This window comes from Halichoeres trimaculatus, unplaced genomic scaffold, assembly GCF_033239565.1.
Source record: "Halichoeres trimaculatus isolate MK-OKI-2021-1 unplaced genomic scaffold, fHalTri1.1 fHalTri1_scaffold_17, whole genome shotgun sequence".
Classification (NCBI taxonomy): domain Eukaryota; kingdom Metazoa; phylum Chordata; class Actinopteri; order Labriformes; family Labridae; genus Halichoeres; species Halichoeres trimaculatus.
The window spans coordinates 30739258-30758607 of NW_027437195.1; the positions used below are offsets into that span (position 1 = coordinate 30739258).

General features: G+C 40.7%; 1 protein-coding gene across 3 annotated transcripts in view; it reads right to left on the reverse strand.

The window, feature by feature from the left end:
- LOC141806277 (single-stranded DNA-binding protein 3) overlaps window positions 1-18083 on the reverse strand; it is a 53226-nt gene extending 35143 nt beyond the window's left edge. The window contains exons 1-3 of one of the 3 annotated variants that reach the window (XM_074691695.1): window positions 17817-18083; window positions 5085-5157; window positions 4469-4530 (exon numbers count right to left, since the gene is read on the reverse strand). In XM_074691695.1, coding sequence (XP_074547796.1) covers window positions 4469-4530; window positions 5085-5157; window positions 17817-17872 — 191 coding nt within the window. In that variant the 5' untranslated portion in view covers window positions 17873-18083. The remainder of the gene's footprint in view (window positions 1-4468; window positions 4531-5084; window positions 5158-17816) is intronic. The other 2 variants (XM_074691694.1, XM_074691696.1) reach the window with 2 other exon arrangements.
- Between the last annotated feature and the right edge of the window lie 1267 nt (window positions 18084-19350).

Sequence of the window (19350 nt, forward strand, 5' to 3'; positions counted from 1 at the left end):
ATAAAAGCCTTCACACTCCATAAGCATTACACAGCCTTTAAATATACAGCAGCTACAACAAAGCACAGAGGCTTGTGTATGGGGGCACAGGAGGGTCAAAATAAAGACTAAAAAACACTTTTACATCAAAGGAAGGTAAGGTGGTAACACCAGCCGCAGGAACATTTAACATTACAGCCAATCACCGAATCTTGATCACTTGGTCGACCCTTTGGTTAACGAAACTCGCCACCGAAAGACTAAGTCAGGGTGTTAGCGTCTCGCTCAAGGGCACATGGACAGCATCAGAAATCATTTCCACCACTTTTTAAAGCAGGGCTGTCCAATTTGGGGCCTGTGGGCCAAAGTTGGCCCATGAGAGATTTTTTAAAATATATTTTAAATTAATGTAAATTAAAGCAGATACAGAAGTCTAAATCAGGTGTCCAGTTTTGTCACTTTTCCTTATTTTAAAGGAAGGAAAATGCACTTTTTTTGTTTCATAGGATCAGGCTGTGTCCTGTGTTGTTCAGATTATATTTCACTAAATGTCTTTAAAGACATAGACCCAGTATTTGTGCCTTATTGATGTTCAGTAACTGTGTGAAATAATTTTAAATAAGTTTGTGAAATACAGTTTAGAAAAGTGTTTTCATTTTCAAATTACTTGTATGTAGGGTCGCATCGAGGAATCGTTAAAATCGTTAAAAATCGATTAGTAAAAGTCGTCATTTTCCATAATTGATGATCTGTGCTGCGTCATTACTGTTTTAGTTTGTCTTCAGTTTATTTGTTTTCTTTCTTTTTGTTGATTCATTCAGCGGTTAGCAACTCGCTGAAGGTGCATTACTGCCACCTACTGGACTGGAGTGTAGATTACCTGGGCTGTGTGGCTGTTGATTCTTTAAGTGACAATACATTCATGTCAGTTTTTATACTTTATAAATGTAGCATCTGGTCAGTTTAATCATGTTTATATATCATTCAGAAAGAAATCGTCATCAACTAAAACAACAACGCGTTTGGTTTTGTGAATTTTACTCTTATGCATTCTCATCCTTTTTTTCCTGATTAATCTATTAATCATAAATAAAATCCTCAGAGTAATCGATTGCTAAAATAATCGTTATTATAGCCTGACTTGTTTGAGTATTTATTTTTCACAGTTATGCTTTTTTTAGGCACATTTTAAATCAAGCACTGAAACATGACTGTTAAGTTTGGGCCCCGACCCTCCACCCTGACTCGTTTTTGGCCCTTCACCTCTGTTTTAAAGCCCTAGCTCTCCTTAAATAAGAGAAAAAACAGTTTGCTCTGAGAGGCTGCGCTCCATTAGCACGAGCTCAGAAAGCGTTTTTTCACTCCAGCGTGTGTTGTGTTAGAAAACCTGTGAGCAGAGAACGAAGCTGAATCTCCTTCACTGATCAGGAGATCAACCTCTTTCTCTAGTTTCACCCAAGCTTCCAAAATTACTATTCTGTTCATTCATTTTCTTTTTATTAAAACATGCCCTTGGTCTAAAATCGCTGACGGTGCTTCCCCGGCCTGACGCTCGTTCCTCTGACTCAGCAGAAACAGCCCCCGAGGTGAAAAGTTACTCTGGATGTGGTACTTTTTAAGAGCGTTTAAAGCTTTATTTACACGTCTGTAATTTAACATCCACAGGTTTTAAACGTGTGCTCCTTTGTAATATCCACTCAGAGTGAATCTATAATCAATCCAGTGGGGGAGATGAGTCGCTGCAGGAAAGAGCAGCGAGTGAAGACGCAGGGATCAGTGGTTGGTGATCCACACGTCCAACACGGTAAGTTAACCGTGTTGGACGGGGACGACGAAGAGATGAAGACTTGTTTTTACGTCGTGTGTCAGGGAGGAAACTTGGCCCAGAAATGTTTTTTACAGGAAACGACGACAGTTTTCCTCAAAGACGAGGCGTGAAACTATGATCGGGGGTTTAAGGTGACGACCCCAAAGGTCAAATCTTAGCCAGGGGCAGAAACGCCGTGAGGAGGGGGGAGGATGGCGGCACAAAGGAAGGCGGAATGCGAAGGGTTAATCTGCCAAGAATCCCCCTCTCACAGGAACAAAGGAGGAGAGTGGGAGGTGGGGGAGCACAAAGGGGTGACGACGGGGTGAGGAGGGGGAAGGCAGGGTGGGGGTCCGCTCTCCAACCATCTGGATCTATTGTTTCAGGAGGAGGGAGGTGAAGGATGGAGCGCTGGAGGAGGGGGAGAGGCGTGAAGACGGGGAGGGAGGGGTCACGCCCTCAGTGAGTCTGGTCTAACCCCAAAGACTGGGACCCCTCACCTACGAGGACCCTCTGATCAGGGACCAGGACCAGGACCAGCTCATTTTACACCAGCTCTGCTCCAACAACAGTTAAAATTCAGTGTTTACCTGCTGAACAAGATCAGGGCTGCTGAAAAAAAAAGTCTTTAGAGCTAAGGTGTGAAAAAAATAATAATTTGGATTTTTATTTTTAAAGTCAGAATTCTTTACTTAACAAAAAGTCTTCAGATTTGGAAATCGGGGAGAAAAATCCAATTCAGACTTTTTTTCCCGGAACTTTTAGACTTTTATTTATTTTTATTTTACACAATTTAGAAAAAAGTCTGAATATTTTGGCTTTAAATCACAGAATTTAGAGAAAAGAAGCTTTGTTCTAAGAAAAAAAAATCCTTAAATGTAGCAAATCTGGATTAAAAAAAAACATAATTCCTAATTTAATCTCCAGAGTTCTGGAAATAAAGTCAAAATTCAAACTTTTTCTGAAAATTGATCTTTAATTTCAGGATTCTGACTTTTAAAAATCATTTCATTTAATTATTTCCAGCTTATTCTCAGAATTTTTTGCCATGAAGTCAAAATTTTGGCTTTAATATTTGAGTTCTGAGACTAAAAATCAGAAAAGACATTATAGAAAAAGCTAGGTATTGTTAGTGAAGATTCTCAAATAAATAAATAAATAATAAAATGATTAAATTTGGATTTTTATCTCAGAATTCAAAGCTTTTCCCACAGATTTCTACATCACTGGGATCTGAAATTAAAATTCTAAGATTAATGTCATAATCCTGATTTTTAAAAATAAAATTTGGGTCTTAACATTTTTAAATCTAAGCTGTAATTTTAGCTCTAAAAGCTAAAGTCTGACAAAAAAATAAAGTAGGGGGTGCAGATGGTTTAGCGGTTTAGGTCGTGCCCCATGAGGTTCACATGGAGTGGGTGGCCCAGGTTCGAGTCCGGCCTGTTTCCCAAATGTCATTCCCCACCCTGTCTCCGTCTTCATCCACTGTCCCATCCTCTCTAATTAAAGGCAGGAAAACTCCCCAAAAATATTTTAAAAGAAACACTGAAAAAATAAATAAAATGAAATAATTATTTTTTTTATTTTTTGAAAAGTGAGGGACAAAAATCAGTTCTTAGAGGTTAAAAAAAAACCCTGCTAATCCTGAGTGACACCAACCGATGGTGCACGGGCTGTTAGAAAGCATAAAAGCCTTCATGCACGGAAATCGTAACACAGCCTTTAGCGAGACAGCAGCTAAAATTAAGTGCAGAGGCTTGTATACGGGGGCCCAGGAGGGTCAAAATAAGGACTAAAATACATAATTACATCATAGGAAGGTAAGCTGATCAATCATGTGATCGACCCTTTGGGTAGCGACACTTGCCACCGAAAGATGAACCTAAGGTCAGTACCCAGCGCTAAGTCAGCGTTCTGAGACTAGAGTCAAACATCTGAGGAAAAAATCAGTAATTTTTAATTTTATCTTGGTTTTCCAACTTTTCATCAGGGCTCTGAGTTAACAGATCTCTAACTTTAAGCCCAGTTTACAATCAGCCAACTCCTTCTTGGTAGGTGGAGTGTTAGCTGGATGCTGATAAACGATGTCAGCTACGTAACAGCGTGACGTCACAGCAGCGACACAGTGTACCACGCTTATAAATCCAACGAAGAAGAAAAATATTGGGGGGACCTGTCCTGGTTTAGTGAAAGGAAACTCCTCTTAACGCGTGCTGTACTGAGACGACCTGAACTGGACCGCTTGGTGAAAACAGGTCTTTAAAGTAAATTACAAAATAAAGTCTGAATTCATAGATTAAAGTCAAAATTCAGAAAGTTTCTTTATATTCATCGTCCTTAACCTCCTCTCTGAGTTTTGGCTTTAGACTCTGACTTTTCCGTTCTTACACGAACGCACCGTCCCCTCAGTTAGAGCAGATATCACAGCCTACAGACTATCTCTAACTCCAGGTTACGTCCAAACTCCAGGTAACCACCCTGATTTTGAAGTTAAGCTTCAATTCGTGCCTATAAAAATCTCATTATGTCGGGTCAGGGTGAGCACTGCAGCTCTAAACCTGAGGATCTTTCTGCAGGGGGCGGTCTGTGCAGCACCAAACTGTTTTAACCAAAGAAGAAGAAGCTGGATGAACAGAAACAAGCTTCGCTATTTGAGATTAAAAAAAGGAGAGTGACACTCACCACCACCACGAGTGCAGGAATCCAGGAGGCTCCCCTAATGTAATATTCTTCTCCCATCGAATCTGAGGAGACAGGAGAGGAGGAGACAGGAGAGGAGGAGAGGAGAGGAGAGGAGGAGACAGGAGAGGATTATGTCTGCAGGTCCTGAGGTTAAGAACTTAAAATCAGTCCGTCTCAAACATGAAGATCGACATCAGCTCCGTCAATCTCCATCATCACCTCTCACATCTTTCCTTTTCTTTTTATCATCTGAAGTTTAGAAAATAGCTCAGTCAAACTCTATCTTTAGCCTTCCTGAAGCTAAACGGCTGTTAGCAGAAAAGTTTGACACTTTGTTTACAAGCCGCCGCTTGTCCTGACACTCAGATTCTCCTCTCAGACGAGGAGCACGATGGGCCGGAGCGTCGTCGGATTTCCTTTTGAAAAATTGATGCAGCACCTTACACTCGGTCAGGGTGTTGGGTGTGTTTGTTGTAGACTTCCTCCACCGACTGTTCTGTGTTCATACACCATGCAGTGACGTGTGTTTGACATGTTTCATCAGCTCCTCATCTCCTCCGCTTTGCTCTCAACAAACAGATCGTAGCAGAGCTCAAAGTGGTGGAGGCTTTCTTACCTCAGACAGGAAGGTCTGTGCGGACTTCTGTGCTCCCACATGTAGCAGGTACTCGTACACATATAACGCTAATCTGAAACACAGAAGAAGACGTGGGTTAGAGATCAAACTTAGCTTCTCTTAAAGGCAGGATTCACACTTTTTTTACAGTCCAAACTTTTGACTTCTTAGAGCTTTAAAATCAGAGTTCATACGTTGTTTCAGAATTTACAGGCTCCAGTCAGAAGTCTGAGGAAAAGTCACAACTGTGTCTTTGATTTCACAAAATCTTAGAAAAAACAGTTTTGAAAGTCAGAATTAAAAAAAACAAAACAAAACAAAACTCCAACTCTTTCCTCTGGAGTCCAACCTTGAGTTTTAAGACTAATCTGGGATTTCTAGACTTCTTCTTCTTGAAATCCAATAATCTTTTAAATCTAGTTACACAGAAATTATTCCCATTGGCAAAGTCCAAAACATCTCAAAACTCTTCCCAAAAACTTCTGGAAACAGGTCTTAAAGTGGATTTTTTTTGACAATGTAGTGTAACGTAGATGTAGCTTAGGAAATCTGACTATGAGCTCAATCAGCATGAAATCAGACTATTAATGTGCATGTAAACAGCTTAGTCAGACTCAGAACAGACTAAGCAAAGCTGGATTGACACAATTAGATAATACAATTGCAATCGGGCTGTGGTTAGGTTTGGCAGGACTCAGCATGTCTTGTATCAGCACGAGCACATTTCACCTGGAAAAATAAGATGACCGCAATAAACAGGATCAACACAACAAACAAACACCATGTAATGTGATAAAGGCAACATTTACACAACGTTTCATCCGAAAACGCTAAAACGAAAAAATCTGCGTTCACACAGAAACGCTGAGGGACTGAAAACGCTGTAGTGAGCATGCCAGGCCTGTAGGTGGCGCTATAACTGTCTTGTCCAGAAGCAGCTTTTGGTAGATCTCCTCTGAAGTAGAGTTGGGCCGATCATCTGGTGTGTTGGTGAATGCTTAGAGCAGAAGTGGAGCAACAGATGCTCATTTTGTTAAAGACAGTCACAGATACTCTCACTCTGAAGGCCGTTTCTAAAAGTTTGTGTAACCCAGGTCACTATTTTACACACTTTGTAAAGATGAATGTGCATTGAGTTGAGGTATCGCCTGTTCTATGTTTCTACTTTGTTTGTTCTCAAATTCTGTGTTCATTCTCGGTTAGTTACTTGTAGATCTTGCGGTAAGTGTATTGACCAATCACGTTCCTGGATTTAGTGTGAATCAGGAAGTGTGTGCATAAGACGGCGCAGTTGATAGTCTGAGACTCTAGACTGAACCTTCTGATTGATAAAGCTTATTAGATAGCACGTGGAGTTACTGAACTTGTACTCTGAACCTAAACGTGCTAACTGAACTTAGAGGATGACAGAGTGAAATAACTGAACTGATTCGTTGTCGAATGGTGCCGGATGAGACGAGCGACGCATCAAAAATAGATTTTGATTGGACTTGATAAGTTAATAATCCTTATAGTGACTGGCATGAATCTAATACGGTGCACACTCATCAACTGGTATGCGTGTTGTTGTATGAGTGAGTATAAGGTAACGTATCGATGGTGAAAGCTAATGCTAACAAAAGTTTGGCTACCTTGTGCGAGTGTGAGAATGAAGGAGCAACGAGCTGCATAATACGTAGTGTGGGGCTAAAAAGATCGAAGGAGAAAGATGGACGAGTACACTTTGGGTCAGCTTAAAAGCCATTTCCGTGTAAACTCAAGGCTCAAACACAACAAAACGTTTGCGTTTCACCCTAAAACTGTTGACGTGTAAACAGCCCCTGACACACATAGTTTGTACAGAAAGGCAAGTTTATTTATACAGTACATTTCAGCAAGGCAATTCAAAGTGCTTTACAGACAAAACATATTAAAAGAAAACAGTATAAAATCAATTAGAAAGCAGATTAAAAATAAGATTAAATTAAAAGAGAAAAAAAAAGTTAAAACAGATTTTAAGTTAAGAGTTGCAGCACAGAGCTGCAAAATTTTGCAATTAAAAAAAATAAAAAGTTAAAAAGTAATGTAAGAATATAAACAGCTACAGCTAGATCCCCCTCTGCCGCCGGCCTGCCCTAAGCAGCAGTAACAAAATCCAACATGGACTCAACTTCTACCGACTTCCTACAGGATCACATCTTCTACTTATCACCGGTGTTCTGGAGTGAAGTGTAACTGTGCTAACTGACAACCTATGGCAGTTTATCACCGTTACATCAGCTGATTAAAAATGAGAAAATGAGTCCTCGTTAAAACTACTGCAACAACTAATCATTTAAATCAATTAAAATTGATCATTAAATTAGTTGGCAACAAATTTAACAATCATTTTTCCTCAGCAACCAATCGCGGGTGTTTTGGTGCATGAAACTGTAGCTTACAGTGTGTTAGTTCGGAGGAGATGAGCCCGCTCTCTTGCCGTAGGCTACTGAAAGAGGTGCGCATGCAGTCAGTAGCCAATTGTATTTGCAGATTCAGCTCTACATCCAAGAAAGAGAAAGCTGTAATAAAATATTACTGAAGGAAAAATGCTTTTTATTGTCTGTTTTGCTGTTTAGAAAATTGTAAAGGCAAGTGCAAAAATGTGTCATTATCCGATTAATCGATTAATCATTCAAATAATCGCCTGATTAATCGATTATGAAATTAATCGTTAGTTGCAGCCCTTGTGAAACACCCTTGTTTGTTTTTATCATAACAGGAAATCAAACCCATCAGATTTAGATCTGACGACAAACTAAAGGCGTCGCTGACAGTCTCCACTTAACATGGTCACACTTTCTACCGAAACACCGGAGGAGTCTGTAGCTGTGAGTTAATAAATATGTTATTGTCTCAGTCTCAGTTAACCAGGTCTGACTGTAAATCTGTCAGATTAACTAATCTGGTGTCTCTGGTTATATCTCAGTTTGATGATCAGATTTATTGTTTTTAAAGCCAACACCATCTGCCTTCATACAGTTATTGGTTAAAAGAGTTACAGACAGTTTTATGTCAGATTTTTACTCTGTTTCTATTAAAAATCTGCCTTTGATGCACAATATGAGCTTTAAATGACGACAAAAACACAAATGCAAGCATTAGTTTGCAGCCATAACGCTAAAGCCTCCATGAAACTACATCTACCACCAACACTGATAGAAAACAACGTTAAATTATCCTCTGATGCTCTTTCTTCTGAAGTGATTCAGGCGTCCTACGTCTGTAACAAACACACATCCAGAGACACTCCAGGCCTCTTCAGCTCACAGTCGAGAACCATTAAACTAAAAGTTCTTGTTGTTCCTTTGTGCTTCCTGTTTTGAGATGTCTAAAAAAAACCTGTCAGTCAGGTGTTAAAGGGCCAACAACGGATAAAGGAGAGTCTTCAAGGTTTTTATTAAAACACAGAGTCACTCTGTTCCTCCAGTGTTTGTGCTGAAAAGTTTGGACGAGGTCTTAAAACGAGACTCAAAGACGAGACAGAGGAGTCAGAAATCGAAGGACAGAGGGATGAAAAAATTACTTTATTTTTCTCATAATCAGCAGCAGATCTCTACCAGATATTACTGAGAAGATGAGTTCTCCACATAAAACACCAAGGTCTGACCATAGCTCTGCCCCCCCCAACAAGCCTCCAGAGAGCTGGCCAATCAGAGACAGGGGGGTTTGTAAAGCAGGGAGCCTTAAAGAGACAGTAGCTAAAACAGCATTTCAGACAGAGGCTGAAAAAAGAGTTTTCTAATAGACCAAGGGTGTTCAACCTGTGGCTCTGGAGCCTCATGTGGCTCTTTGGCTCCTTGTAGCTCTAAAAATTTTTTTATCAAAATAAAGAATTTTCATTTTTCTAACAGAGGGAATTGATGATTAAAGACAGTGATACTAAATAAAATCATGTGTTAACATTTTGTTGAGCTAGATTTGCATCACATCTTAAAAAAGAGCTTTCCAATAATTTTAATAGTATTTTGCAAATTTTTGAATTCTAATTTTTTGACTTTTATTCAATTAAAAAAAAAAACTTTTTTTACTGATTTTGCAAATTTTTGAAATATTTGCCTATTTTCCATTTTTTTATTTCTAAAATGTTGTAAAATATTTAAACTCTATTTTTTTTATGTTTACATTTTTTAACAAATTTAGCATTTTTCTTAAAATTACAATTTTTATAAATATATATATTTTTTGCAAATTTATGAAACTTTGGCAAAATTTTCAGAGTTTCAAAAAATTAGCTTATTAATGAATATTTTAAAAATTAATTTCTTGGGAAAATGTTCCAGATTTTTAAAATTTCAAAGTTTTTGAAACTTTTGGAAATTTCATATTTTTTTCAAATTGAGCCCTGATACTTCAAAATGTTTTTTCTTTAATAAAAATATAAAATTTGTTAAAAATTGAAACTTAAACATGAAATATAGAATGTAATACACACAAAAAACTTAATGTTAAGATAACTTTTTACTAAATTTTTACTATATTTAGAATTTTATACACATCTTTGTCTTTATTGTGGAGATAAAGTAAATTTTGTGGCTCCTGAATGACTTTAATCCAGGCGAGCTGAGGAAAAATGGCTCAGGTTGCAGACCCCTGTAATAGACCAATGAAAGAAAATAAGGTTTATTTTATCGTTAAGCTGTGTTGAGATACTATGGGACCAGAATAAAGCCTTGAAAGAAGCTCAACACCCCTCTTTAAGTTGTCGCTGAGTTCCTTTGTTTGAGTATAAGTGAAGCTTTAACTCTTTGAAAGTTTCTCTCGACTGTTTCCCTGATGCACGTCTGTAGCCTGTGCAGTTTTTCCACTTTGCATCGCACCGAGCCAGAACACCTGCAGTCCCCTTCTCTTACCTGAAGTTAAAGAAAAAAAAAACACCTGCTGAGCCGCCAGAATAGAAAATCCTCCTCCAGCCGAACGCGGCAGAGACGGACAGAAATCTGCATACAAAAGAACTCTCTCCTTATTTCTACAATATCCCAAAAGCTCTCCACAGACTTTTTTAAATCACTGCTATTATAGTTGATAACAGCAATCCACCAGGGTCTATTAACACACACAAGAACCATGCTGTGGAGTGGGAAACCCCCATTGGCCCAACATTGTACTCCAAAGCCTTCACTTAGTCCTGTTTAATAGGCTGTTAATGGACCATCAATCGACCGGCAGCGTGGATATGACAGTGGCCCGTGTGCCGGGAGCAGACAGTCCTCTGACAGGCCAATGAGGTCCTAATGAGAGGGACAGAGGCTCAGTGTCAGCGTCCCCATTTTAGTCAATGAACTGATCAATGAAACATGGTTTTTGGATAACAAGCTGAGAGCAGTTTGTTTTTAAACACGAGCAGCTCATTTGGGTTTCTGTGTTACTGAGCCTGAGCGTGTTTGGGCCGCTGCGAGGTCTGCCTGAGCCTTTAGGATGATGCTTGTTTAGATTATAAAGAGTCTGGACAGGAAGTCAGACAAGCTCCAAAAACCACTGCTTTAAAAAATAAACAAACAGAAGAAGCCGAAGAAGCTGCTCTGAGATTTTCAAAACATCTTTATGCAGCATTTCTAGACGGAGATTAGAGATACAGAAGATCACAACGAGATATCTATAACTCGACTCCAAAGAAAAAAGGGCAACAATTCAGGAAACACTTTTGGTTATTTAAATGCTAATCTATGCTAAAGATGAGATGCTTGAGTAATACAAGGATCACCAATTTCATTGTGTTAAGTTGTACAAATGTGAAAAGTCAAGCTATCAGGATATTTTTTAACACAAAGTATGAACTAATTGTGTGAGATGTGATGTCCATCGAAATATTTTAATGATAATTAAAGATAGTTAAGGGCCTGTGTCCATTATGTCTTTTTCTCTATATGTAAAGGCACTTTAGGGAATATGTCCACCTAAATCTCTTTGTTTTTAATTTTAAAGGTTGCATAGGTCCATTTTTACAAAAACTGAACAGATACATGAGGGTCTATGTCCATAGTGCCTCTTTTGTAAACGTAAAGTTGCATGAGGGCCTATTTCCACTCACATCTTTCTTTTTTAATTTAAATCAAGGTGGTACCATAGATTATTTGATGTCTTACACTTTGGGGAAAAACAGAGGGTGACTTTAAAACAAAAGAAATGCGAAAACCTAAGCAGGATCTGAAAGCCATTTCATAGCCTTTCCTTCAATAAGGGCCTGTGTCCACTAACATCTTTTTTTTCTATATGAAAAGGTGCTTAAGGGAGTATGTCCACCTGAAACTGTTTGGTTTGATGCATAGATGCATAAGGGCCAATGTCCATTGTGCCACTTTTCTAAACCCAGAGTTGCATGAGGGCCTGTTTACACTTACAACTTTCTTTTTAATATAAATCAAGGTGGTACAATCAAGTCGAACATTGACTTACACTTTTGGAAAAACAGACGGTGAAGTTAGAACGAAGAAGAAATGCAAAATCCCAAGCAGGATTTAAAGGTCACTAGATAGCTTTGTCCTTCAATAAGGGCCTGTGTCCACTAACATATTTTTTTCTATATGTAAAGACGCTTAAAGGACTATGTCCACCCAAATCTGTTTGGTTTTAAATTCAAAAGGTACCAAAAGTCCATTTTTTTCCTAATTTTAACAGATGCATAAGGGCCTAAGTACATCATGCCTCTCTTTTAACCTTAATGTTGCATAAGGGCCTATTTCCACTTATCTTTTTCTTTTTTAATTTAAATCAAGATGTTACCATGGTTGTCTTACACTTTGGGAAAAACAGAGGGTAAATTTATTTAAACCAAAGCAGGATCTGAAAGCCATTACTTTGCTTTTTCCTACAATAAGGGCCTGTGTCCACTTACAGCATCTTTACTTGACAGCACTTATTGTCAGTATTTGAAATCCTGGTTTCAAAAACACCTTTTGCATCAGCTGTTTGGATTCTGTACACAAATAAGTTCAACTTTCGTAACAATACAGGGCTTTAACATAATTTTTTTATTGTCAACAAACAAAAATCAGGATGAGAGCGGCTTCTGATAGGAGGAGCTAGTAACACACAATTAATCATGGGTACAGTGTAAATGTATAGCTGCTAGTGATACTTCACATGTTTGTACACTTTCTTTGTAAGATTCAACATAATTCAAGTGAATATACAGTGAATAGCAGTTAAAATAAAAATACTTAGAAATCAACGCTGGAGTTAAATTTTATGGTGATCCTTTTACCCTTAGTGTTTTTTTATTGTGTCGTACATTATTTTATCTGACTGTGAGTTTGTTATAAACACAGGTTAGGTGCAGCGTTTTAAATCCCTGATTAATCCCACACTGTACCACTGTAAACACAAGTGTGTGCCCATTAATAAAGGCCATAACTGCGTGTTCTCGTGGGGCATATTGAGCCTCTTTACACCAAGAGTGTGGGTCGACACCATAATTCACTCATTTACTTTCTCTTTCTGCTGAACGCTGTGAAATAAGCGGCGCACGCGAGCCACAGAAGAGGCGACTCCCACTGAGCTGCGTTATGATGGAGATAGGATCTGAGCCTGACCCGTTCTTACTACTAATGTTATTCACAGGCCTAAAATATGCATTGTTAGTATGCAAATGTAGTCTGTTAGAGGTATGAATAAGCAAAGAGATGATAACAGTGGGCTGGAGACCGTGGTCTGTACATGATCACACCTTGTCCTTCACGTAGACCCAACACAGCCCAGAGACTTTTTAAACATCGTAACGGCAGAAGGGATGACAGCTGGCACATTTAAACAGACCAGCCTGAAGACGAGAGCGATGTGGACGTGTTTTTATCACACAGAGAGAGTTAAAACTAAAGATTTCACATTATGAGTTCTGTTTAATGTCACAGCAATCTTTGCATAACAACAGATAAACACTAATACAGCCTGTTTTTATCTGAGAGGAAGTACGCTAACAATTCAGGAACAACTTCAGATAAACTCTCAAGGCTGTTTGTCACATCTCATACGCCGGCCAAGACAACACGTCTCAGACTTTCAGATGAAGCACAGAGATCCTCTATACAAAAAGGATGTATTGCTCCAACTTTAAAGAAACTCCTGAAACAGTTTCCTTCACCTAAAGCACAGGAAAGGTTCAAAAGTGTCTTAGTCCTTTGTTGTCTTTTTCTAAACTTCAAGGCCAATGAGGGTCCATGTCAACTAACAATCTTACCTTAAACTAAAAGTATACAAGGGCCTGAGTCCACTGGCAACTTTTTCTAAACCAAAAGGTGCATTAGACCCTATGAACTATCCTTTTATTATCTAAAAGAGAAACAAAAGTCTTAGTCAACTGCTATGCAAGTTAAGGTAAATGAGGGCCTGTGCCCATTGACGTCTATTTCTAAAACAAGGGCCTATGTCCACTGGCACCTTTTTCTAAAACTTATCGGTATATGAGAGTCTATGTCCACTGACAAACTTTTCTTATAGGGTAATGTTAAAGAAGAAAAAAGTAAATTTATGAGACAAATCTTATGAATTTGTGAGAATAAAATTGTAAATTCTGATCATGTGATCGTCTAGTTATACGCAACAATTACAAAGTTAATTCTCATCAGTGTATGAAATTTTTCTCATAAACTTAAGAGATTAATCCCTTGAATTAAAAGTACACCTATGATATTAATTTCAGAAGTTTACTTTTTTTCCTTGAGCATAGCCTTAATTCTCTATCGTTTAAGGGCCTGTTTCCACTGACATCTTTTATTCAAAGGCAGAAGTGCAAAGAGCCTATATCCTGTCCACAAACTCTTCTTTTTTTTCTAATAATTCAAAAGGTATACAAAGGCCTTGATCCACTGCAGCCTTTTTCTCAACCTACAGATAATGAGGGCCTATGTCCACTGACAATCTTATCGTAAAGGTAACGGTCGCGATGACCATGATTTCCAGAATAGCGCTAACCTGCGCCTCTGGGTCTGACATACCTACATATTATGTTTGTTAAATATAAATCTAGTTTAGTTTCATTACTTTGCTAACAGAATATACCGCCTTCTGCTACAAAATAGACGCTGTTGCAAAGCTAAGCAGCTAACTTCCAAGGGCCTGTGTCTACTGACAACTTTTTTTTATTTTAAAGGTGCATAAAGGCCTGAGTCCACCATCATTTGTTCTAACCCAAAGGTGATGAGGACCTATGTCCACTTATATCTCACAACAAAGCTGTAAGTGGACACAGGCCCTTATTCTCAGTCTGAACCTTGTTTCTGTTTAAGAAGGAGAGACTGCTGCTGATAATTGCTCTGATAAAATTAACTTTCTCTGCAGCTCAGAGAGGTTGTTTTTTAACGAGCATCACGTGATAACTGACCTGGACTGTTGCTCTTTACTACTCTTAAAGAAAGAGATGTCGTGATTGTAAAAAATCAGGTGATGACGGATGTTTTGATAGGAATGATGCTGAAAGATTTCTTCTTTTGAATGTTTGTTAACTGTTAGCTGTGAACATCAACGGGAACGCGCTGCCACCATCTTCGTTCAGGTCTAAGCGTGAAAACAAACACGAGTTTGTCCAGCAGGTGATTTTTCAGCCCTCCTCTCTGAATCAGCTGTCGGGTTTACCAGCCTGCCAGTTTCTAACTGACGCAACACAACTGATAAATATTGGCTTCTGACATCAGTGCCTGGCACAGTGTTTGCCGATGGGACGATAACTGTCAGCGGGGAACAAATCGGCTGATGGGGCGGTTTGGTCTACGCACTGACTGGAGGAGGAACGGACTTTTCTGAGGCGCTCGTCCTGAAATCTGTGTCACAACAACTCACTTCATTTTGAAGACTAAAGAGCGCAAAGAGAAACTTTTTCTGCTCTGAAAAAACTCAGGGTAACATTTGCCAACCGGCCGCAGACAGTCTGACTGCACAATGCCAGCCTCAGATTAAAGCTGACACGAGTCTTATGCTACGAAAGGGTCAATCACGAGTCGCATTAAGTCGACCTGTACAACACATGCATGCACAGTTTGAGAGGGGTGTGCGTGCATGTGTCCCTCTGCAGCTCCACAGCTCAGAGGCTCATAAATAGCTGAGGGTGTTCCCCCTCCTGCAGATAGCCACGGAGATAAGACGACGTCCAGATGAGGAAACAAACACAGCAGACGTCCTGGAGTCACTTACGCTGGGTTTTATGACCTCAGACTAAATAACAGAGACACATCCACATGAATCCACGCAGCGTAACCCAACACAGACGGACGGATCGCCTCTTCCTTAAACGACCACGGCTCTTAAAGAGACTTCAGCCGGGGAATCTGACCACTTTCTGCGGCTCCTTCCAATTTGTAGGTCACAAAGCTCCCGGTGTAGAGTGTAAGTCGCTGCCACTCGCAGCCGACCACACACACCTGCACGGCTCATTCAGGGTTTACCTCTGCTTTCCTTACACCTGCATGTGCTCAGGTTTGTTACAGCTCAGAGGGATGATGGGAAAAGGCTCACGGGAAGATTCAGGATGCAGAAAGTTGGAGAAACCCTTCAGGAGTTTGACGAGGAGGGAATCGTGTGTCTGGGGATGATAGGAGGATCACACCGCAGATCCCCCCCTCAAGAGGCCTTCGATGAAATTTTTATGTGTGCGTCTTTCTGTGTGGGTTGCAAAAGGGGCTGTGTGTGCATGCACCTGGCCTGCTGCATTATTAAAGCTCAGAAGCGAGCGCGCAGAGAAGGAAGGGAGTTTGGAGCTGGAGGAGGAGATACAGAACGTGTGGAGAAAACATGTTTTGAAGGTTCACCTCCCATTTCTGGTCCAAAGGAGGAGCAGTGAAGTCATGATTAGTCCGGATTTTAGATAACTCTGCACTCATGCACTCTGGGAGCCACATTTCTCCCCGTGCGGTGACCTCCTGACCTCCTGGATGGGACATGAGTGCGTGCATACGTTCGCCTCCACAGGGTGAGAAAACCTCCAGCAGCACACCTGACATCCATCCCGAAGGCTGGCCGACAAACCCCCGTCTTTAAACATGGATGAGCCTGCCCACCATCCCTCTTCTGTCTGTCTCTTAACTCTGACGCAAAGCTGAGAGCAGCTGCTTCAGTCTGTCTCAATAATTCAACAGCGAAGCGAGGGATGAGGACTTGGAGAGGATGGGAAGTGAGAGTCAGGAGGCAGATCAGGAAAGATGGGTTTTTTTGAAGAGTGGTGCGTTAAAGACGGCGTGGTGAGGTAGTGGGTCGCGTGTTGATCTTCACGCAAACATACACATGTGTCTGACAACTCTGTCCCACTTCAGCAGCCCTGATGAGCCGAATGCTCCTGGAGTTTAAATCCCAGGGTGAAGAAAATTCACTGTTAGCGCTTTGAAACAATCTCATCCAAACGAAACCTGGAAGTAAAAACAGGCTTTACAAGACGCTAAAGTGGAGTTAAACTCATCTATTTTTTGCTGATTTTTCTGGTTAATGACTCAAACACTCATCTTTCTGACACATATTGATGATATTTTGTCTCTTGCAAACTGTTTAGTTTGTGCCTGGATGTTTTGAATTCTTATTGCACAACACTCTCCCTGGCACAGACACCAGCACCAGACAAAACTGAGCTAAAGATGCACATTTTCAACAAGAAAAGCTCACAACTCAGCATTCAAACTGATGCAAATTTGGTTTAGATAATAAAATGAAGCACAAAAGGGCATAAAAGTCGACTTTTCCTCACTTCTTTACCCGTGCGTATGCGTAAAAGTTGGAGAAATCGGTGCCAGAAGCTTTGGTTCACTCAGGAAATGGTGAAAATAAGTTTTTTGTGTCATATCTGATTGAATGTGAAGTGTTGGTGAATGTGCAGCATGTTTTCTCCTCAGCGAACAACAGGCATCGAGACGGAGGCATGCAGACAAAGGGATTGGAGGCTACAGCCTGCGAAGCTAACACCACCTCAGCTTCCTGACTCAACATCCCGCTAAAGGAGCTGGATCCAGCTCCAGGAATGGGAGAGGTAGGGGAGGTTTGGTGCAGTTTACCCCCTGGATGTGTTCGCACAAGTTGGGGGAACTGGAGGAAATCTGTACGGGCCACAAAAGTTGTGAGGCGCAGCGCGGAGCTCGCTCGGCGGCTCCCCGCTGCATGCGCTCACAACCCCGGGTACAATGGAGCCAGAGCGAGCGGTGTGTGTGCGTGTGTGTGTGGAGGAAGAGCTCCACAGCAACCCCACGACACGTTCCTGCGTGATTCTCCAACAAAGCCCCTCAAACAGCTGTATTCTATTTTTACACGCTGCTACACAAAGCCAGCTAGCTACAATGCTCCGCGTCACTCCGAGCGCATTGTTCCCAACACTGGGTGGAAGTGGAGTGGGATCCCCGTCCACGCTCCTCGCCCAATCCCTGCGTGTATGGGCGCAGATTTTCATGCATTATCCCTGGAAACACGTGCAGCAGCAGCAGGAGCAGCAGCACTAGCAGCTCCGAGTAGCAGCGCTGCAACTTAAAGTGTCGCTGAGTGTTTTAAAGAGGAGTGAAACTGGAGGCTGCAGCTAGCGGCTAACCGAGCAGCCGTGTCCGTGGGTCCGTGTGGAGGATGGAGGCAGCGACGCGGCGCGTAAAGTGGAAAACTCCACATTCAAAGTGTGAGAGCATCACTTTAAAGCCCTGCGTGTTCACATTAAAGCTGGTGCAGGACATGTGTGCGCCCTGAGCTCCATCAGTTAGCAGCTAGCCCACTCTCCTCTGCTCCCTGTGTGTTGTGACAGTGCAGTAATTTACTTACTTTTCTCTCGCTTGGCTATCGGAGGGGACCACAGCTCCTTTACCCTTGCCGTACATCTTGGAGGCTGTTCAGAGACTTTATTTTATCCCACTCGACACCTGTCAAAGAAAGCTACCAGGAAAACCTACTATCTCCATAGCTACCCAGTTAGTGTTGTCTCCCTCTTTCTGCCCTGCGCTCTCTCCGCTCCGGTTTCCTTTTTTTCTACATCCCCAACATTGCCCACAAATCAGGCAGGGTTTCAGCCGGGGGGAACTTGAAACCGTCCACTGGTGGAGCTTTTTTTTTTTTTTTTTTTTTTTTTTTTTTTCAATCGCTGTTCCAGGATTCAGCCCGCGCCCCCGCTGCTGCGCGACGGTGGGGGCTTCTTAAAGGCGCAGTGTCTCAGTTTGTGTCGACTTCGCTCAAGTTCAAGTTCTCTCCCCTGGATGCCTTCAAGTTCAGGCCTGATGTTGCTTTTCTGTTCATGCTCGGTGCCAAATGAAGGAAACAACGATGTGTCACTGCCAGGGGCGTATTTAGTCGTTTTAGGGCCCAAGGCAAACCCAGTCAGTGGGGCCCTCCATGTCCTTGTAACTCCTCTTTCTCAGAGCTAGACTGGCCTTCCCTGGGTCCACTGTCTCTAATCTTGTACATGCTAACTTAACACAGCTAAATGCATTTCCTCAAGTTCTGTACTTTAGTTTGATTTAGAAAAAAGTGAATCCATCATTTAGTCCACTTTGTCCTGGATTTGAAATCTTTTATGGTCCATTGAAGCTTATTTGTCCCACAGTGGGGAATTTACAGAGTAACAGGAACAAACAAGAAAGGATGAAGTGAAAAACATTACAATAGGTAAATATTGATAAAATAATTTAGTAAAGAAAAAATATGTAAATATCAAGCACAACATCAAACTGGAAAACAATCTACTGAAAGAGGTGATATTTACAGTTACCATACTTTTTGGTACTATTATTTTAAAGTGAATGTATTTTTATTTGACCCCCTGTCCAGTGAGTTATGTTTCCAAAAAAGAGATTTATACAATAATGTTTATCACCAACTCCAAAAGTTTGATTTAGAGAAAATGATCCTGTTTCCTGGGCTAGATAAAGTCCTTAAAATCCTAAAAGTCTGATATGTTTATCTCAGATCTCAGAGCAACATTGGTTTTATTTCACACTTGGTTGAAAATAAGAAAAAAATGTGAAAAAAGTGTTTTAACCACTTTCTTCCTGAATCAAATGTTCAGATGTGTTGTAACATGGAATAGCCCATTGAATAAGAAGGGAGGGGGAGGAGCCAAAACCATCATTACAGATTAAGCCTTTGATGGATTTTGAAGCATGTGAAGTAAGATTTAGAAAAAAGAAATGCTTTCAACTGAAGAGAACTTCATAAATCAGTTTTTAAGAGATGCTTTGGGGGCCCCGGGCAACTGCCTGTGTTTGCCTAATTGTAGCTACGCCCCTGGTCACACATTTAAACGCTTGTTTCTGCTACAACACCCTCCAACTCAGTGGCTCTGAAGTGATCAAAAAGTCAACCC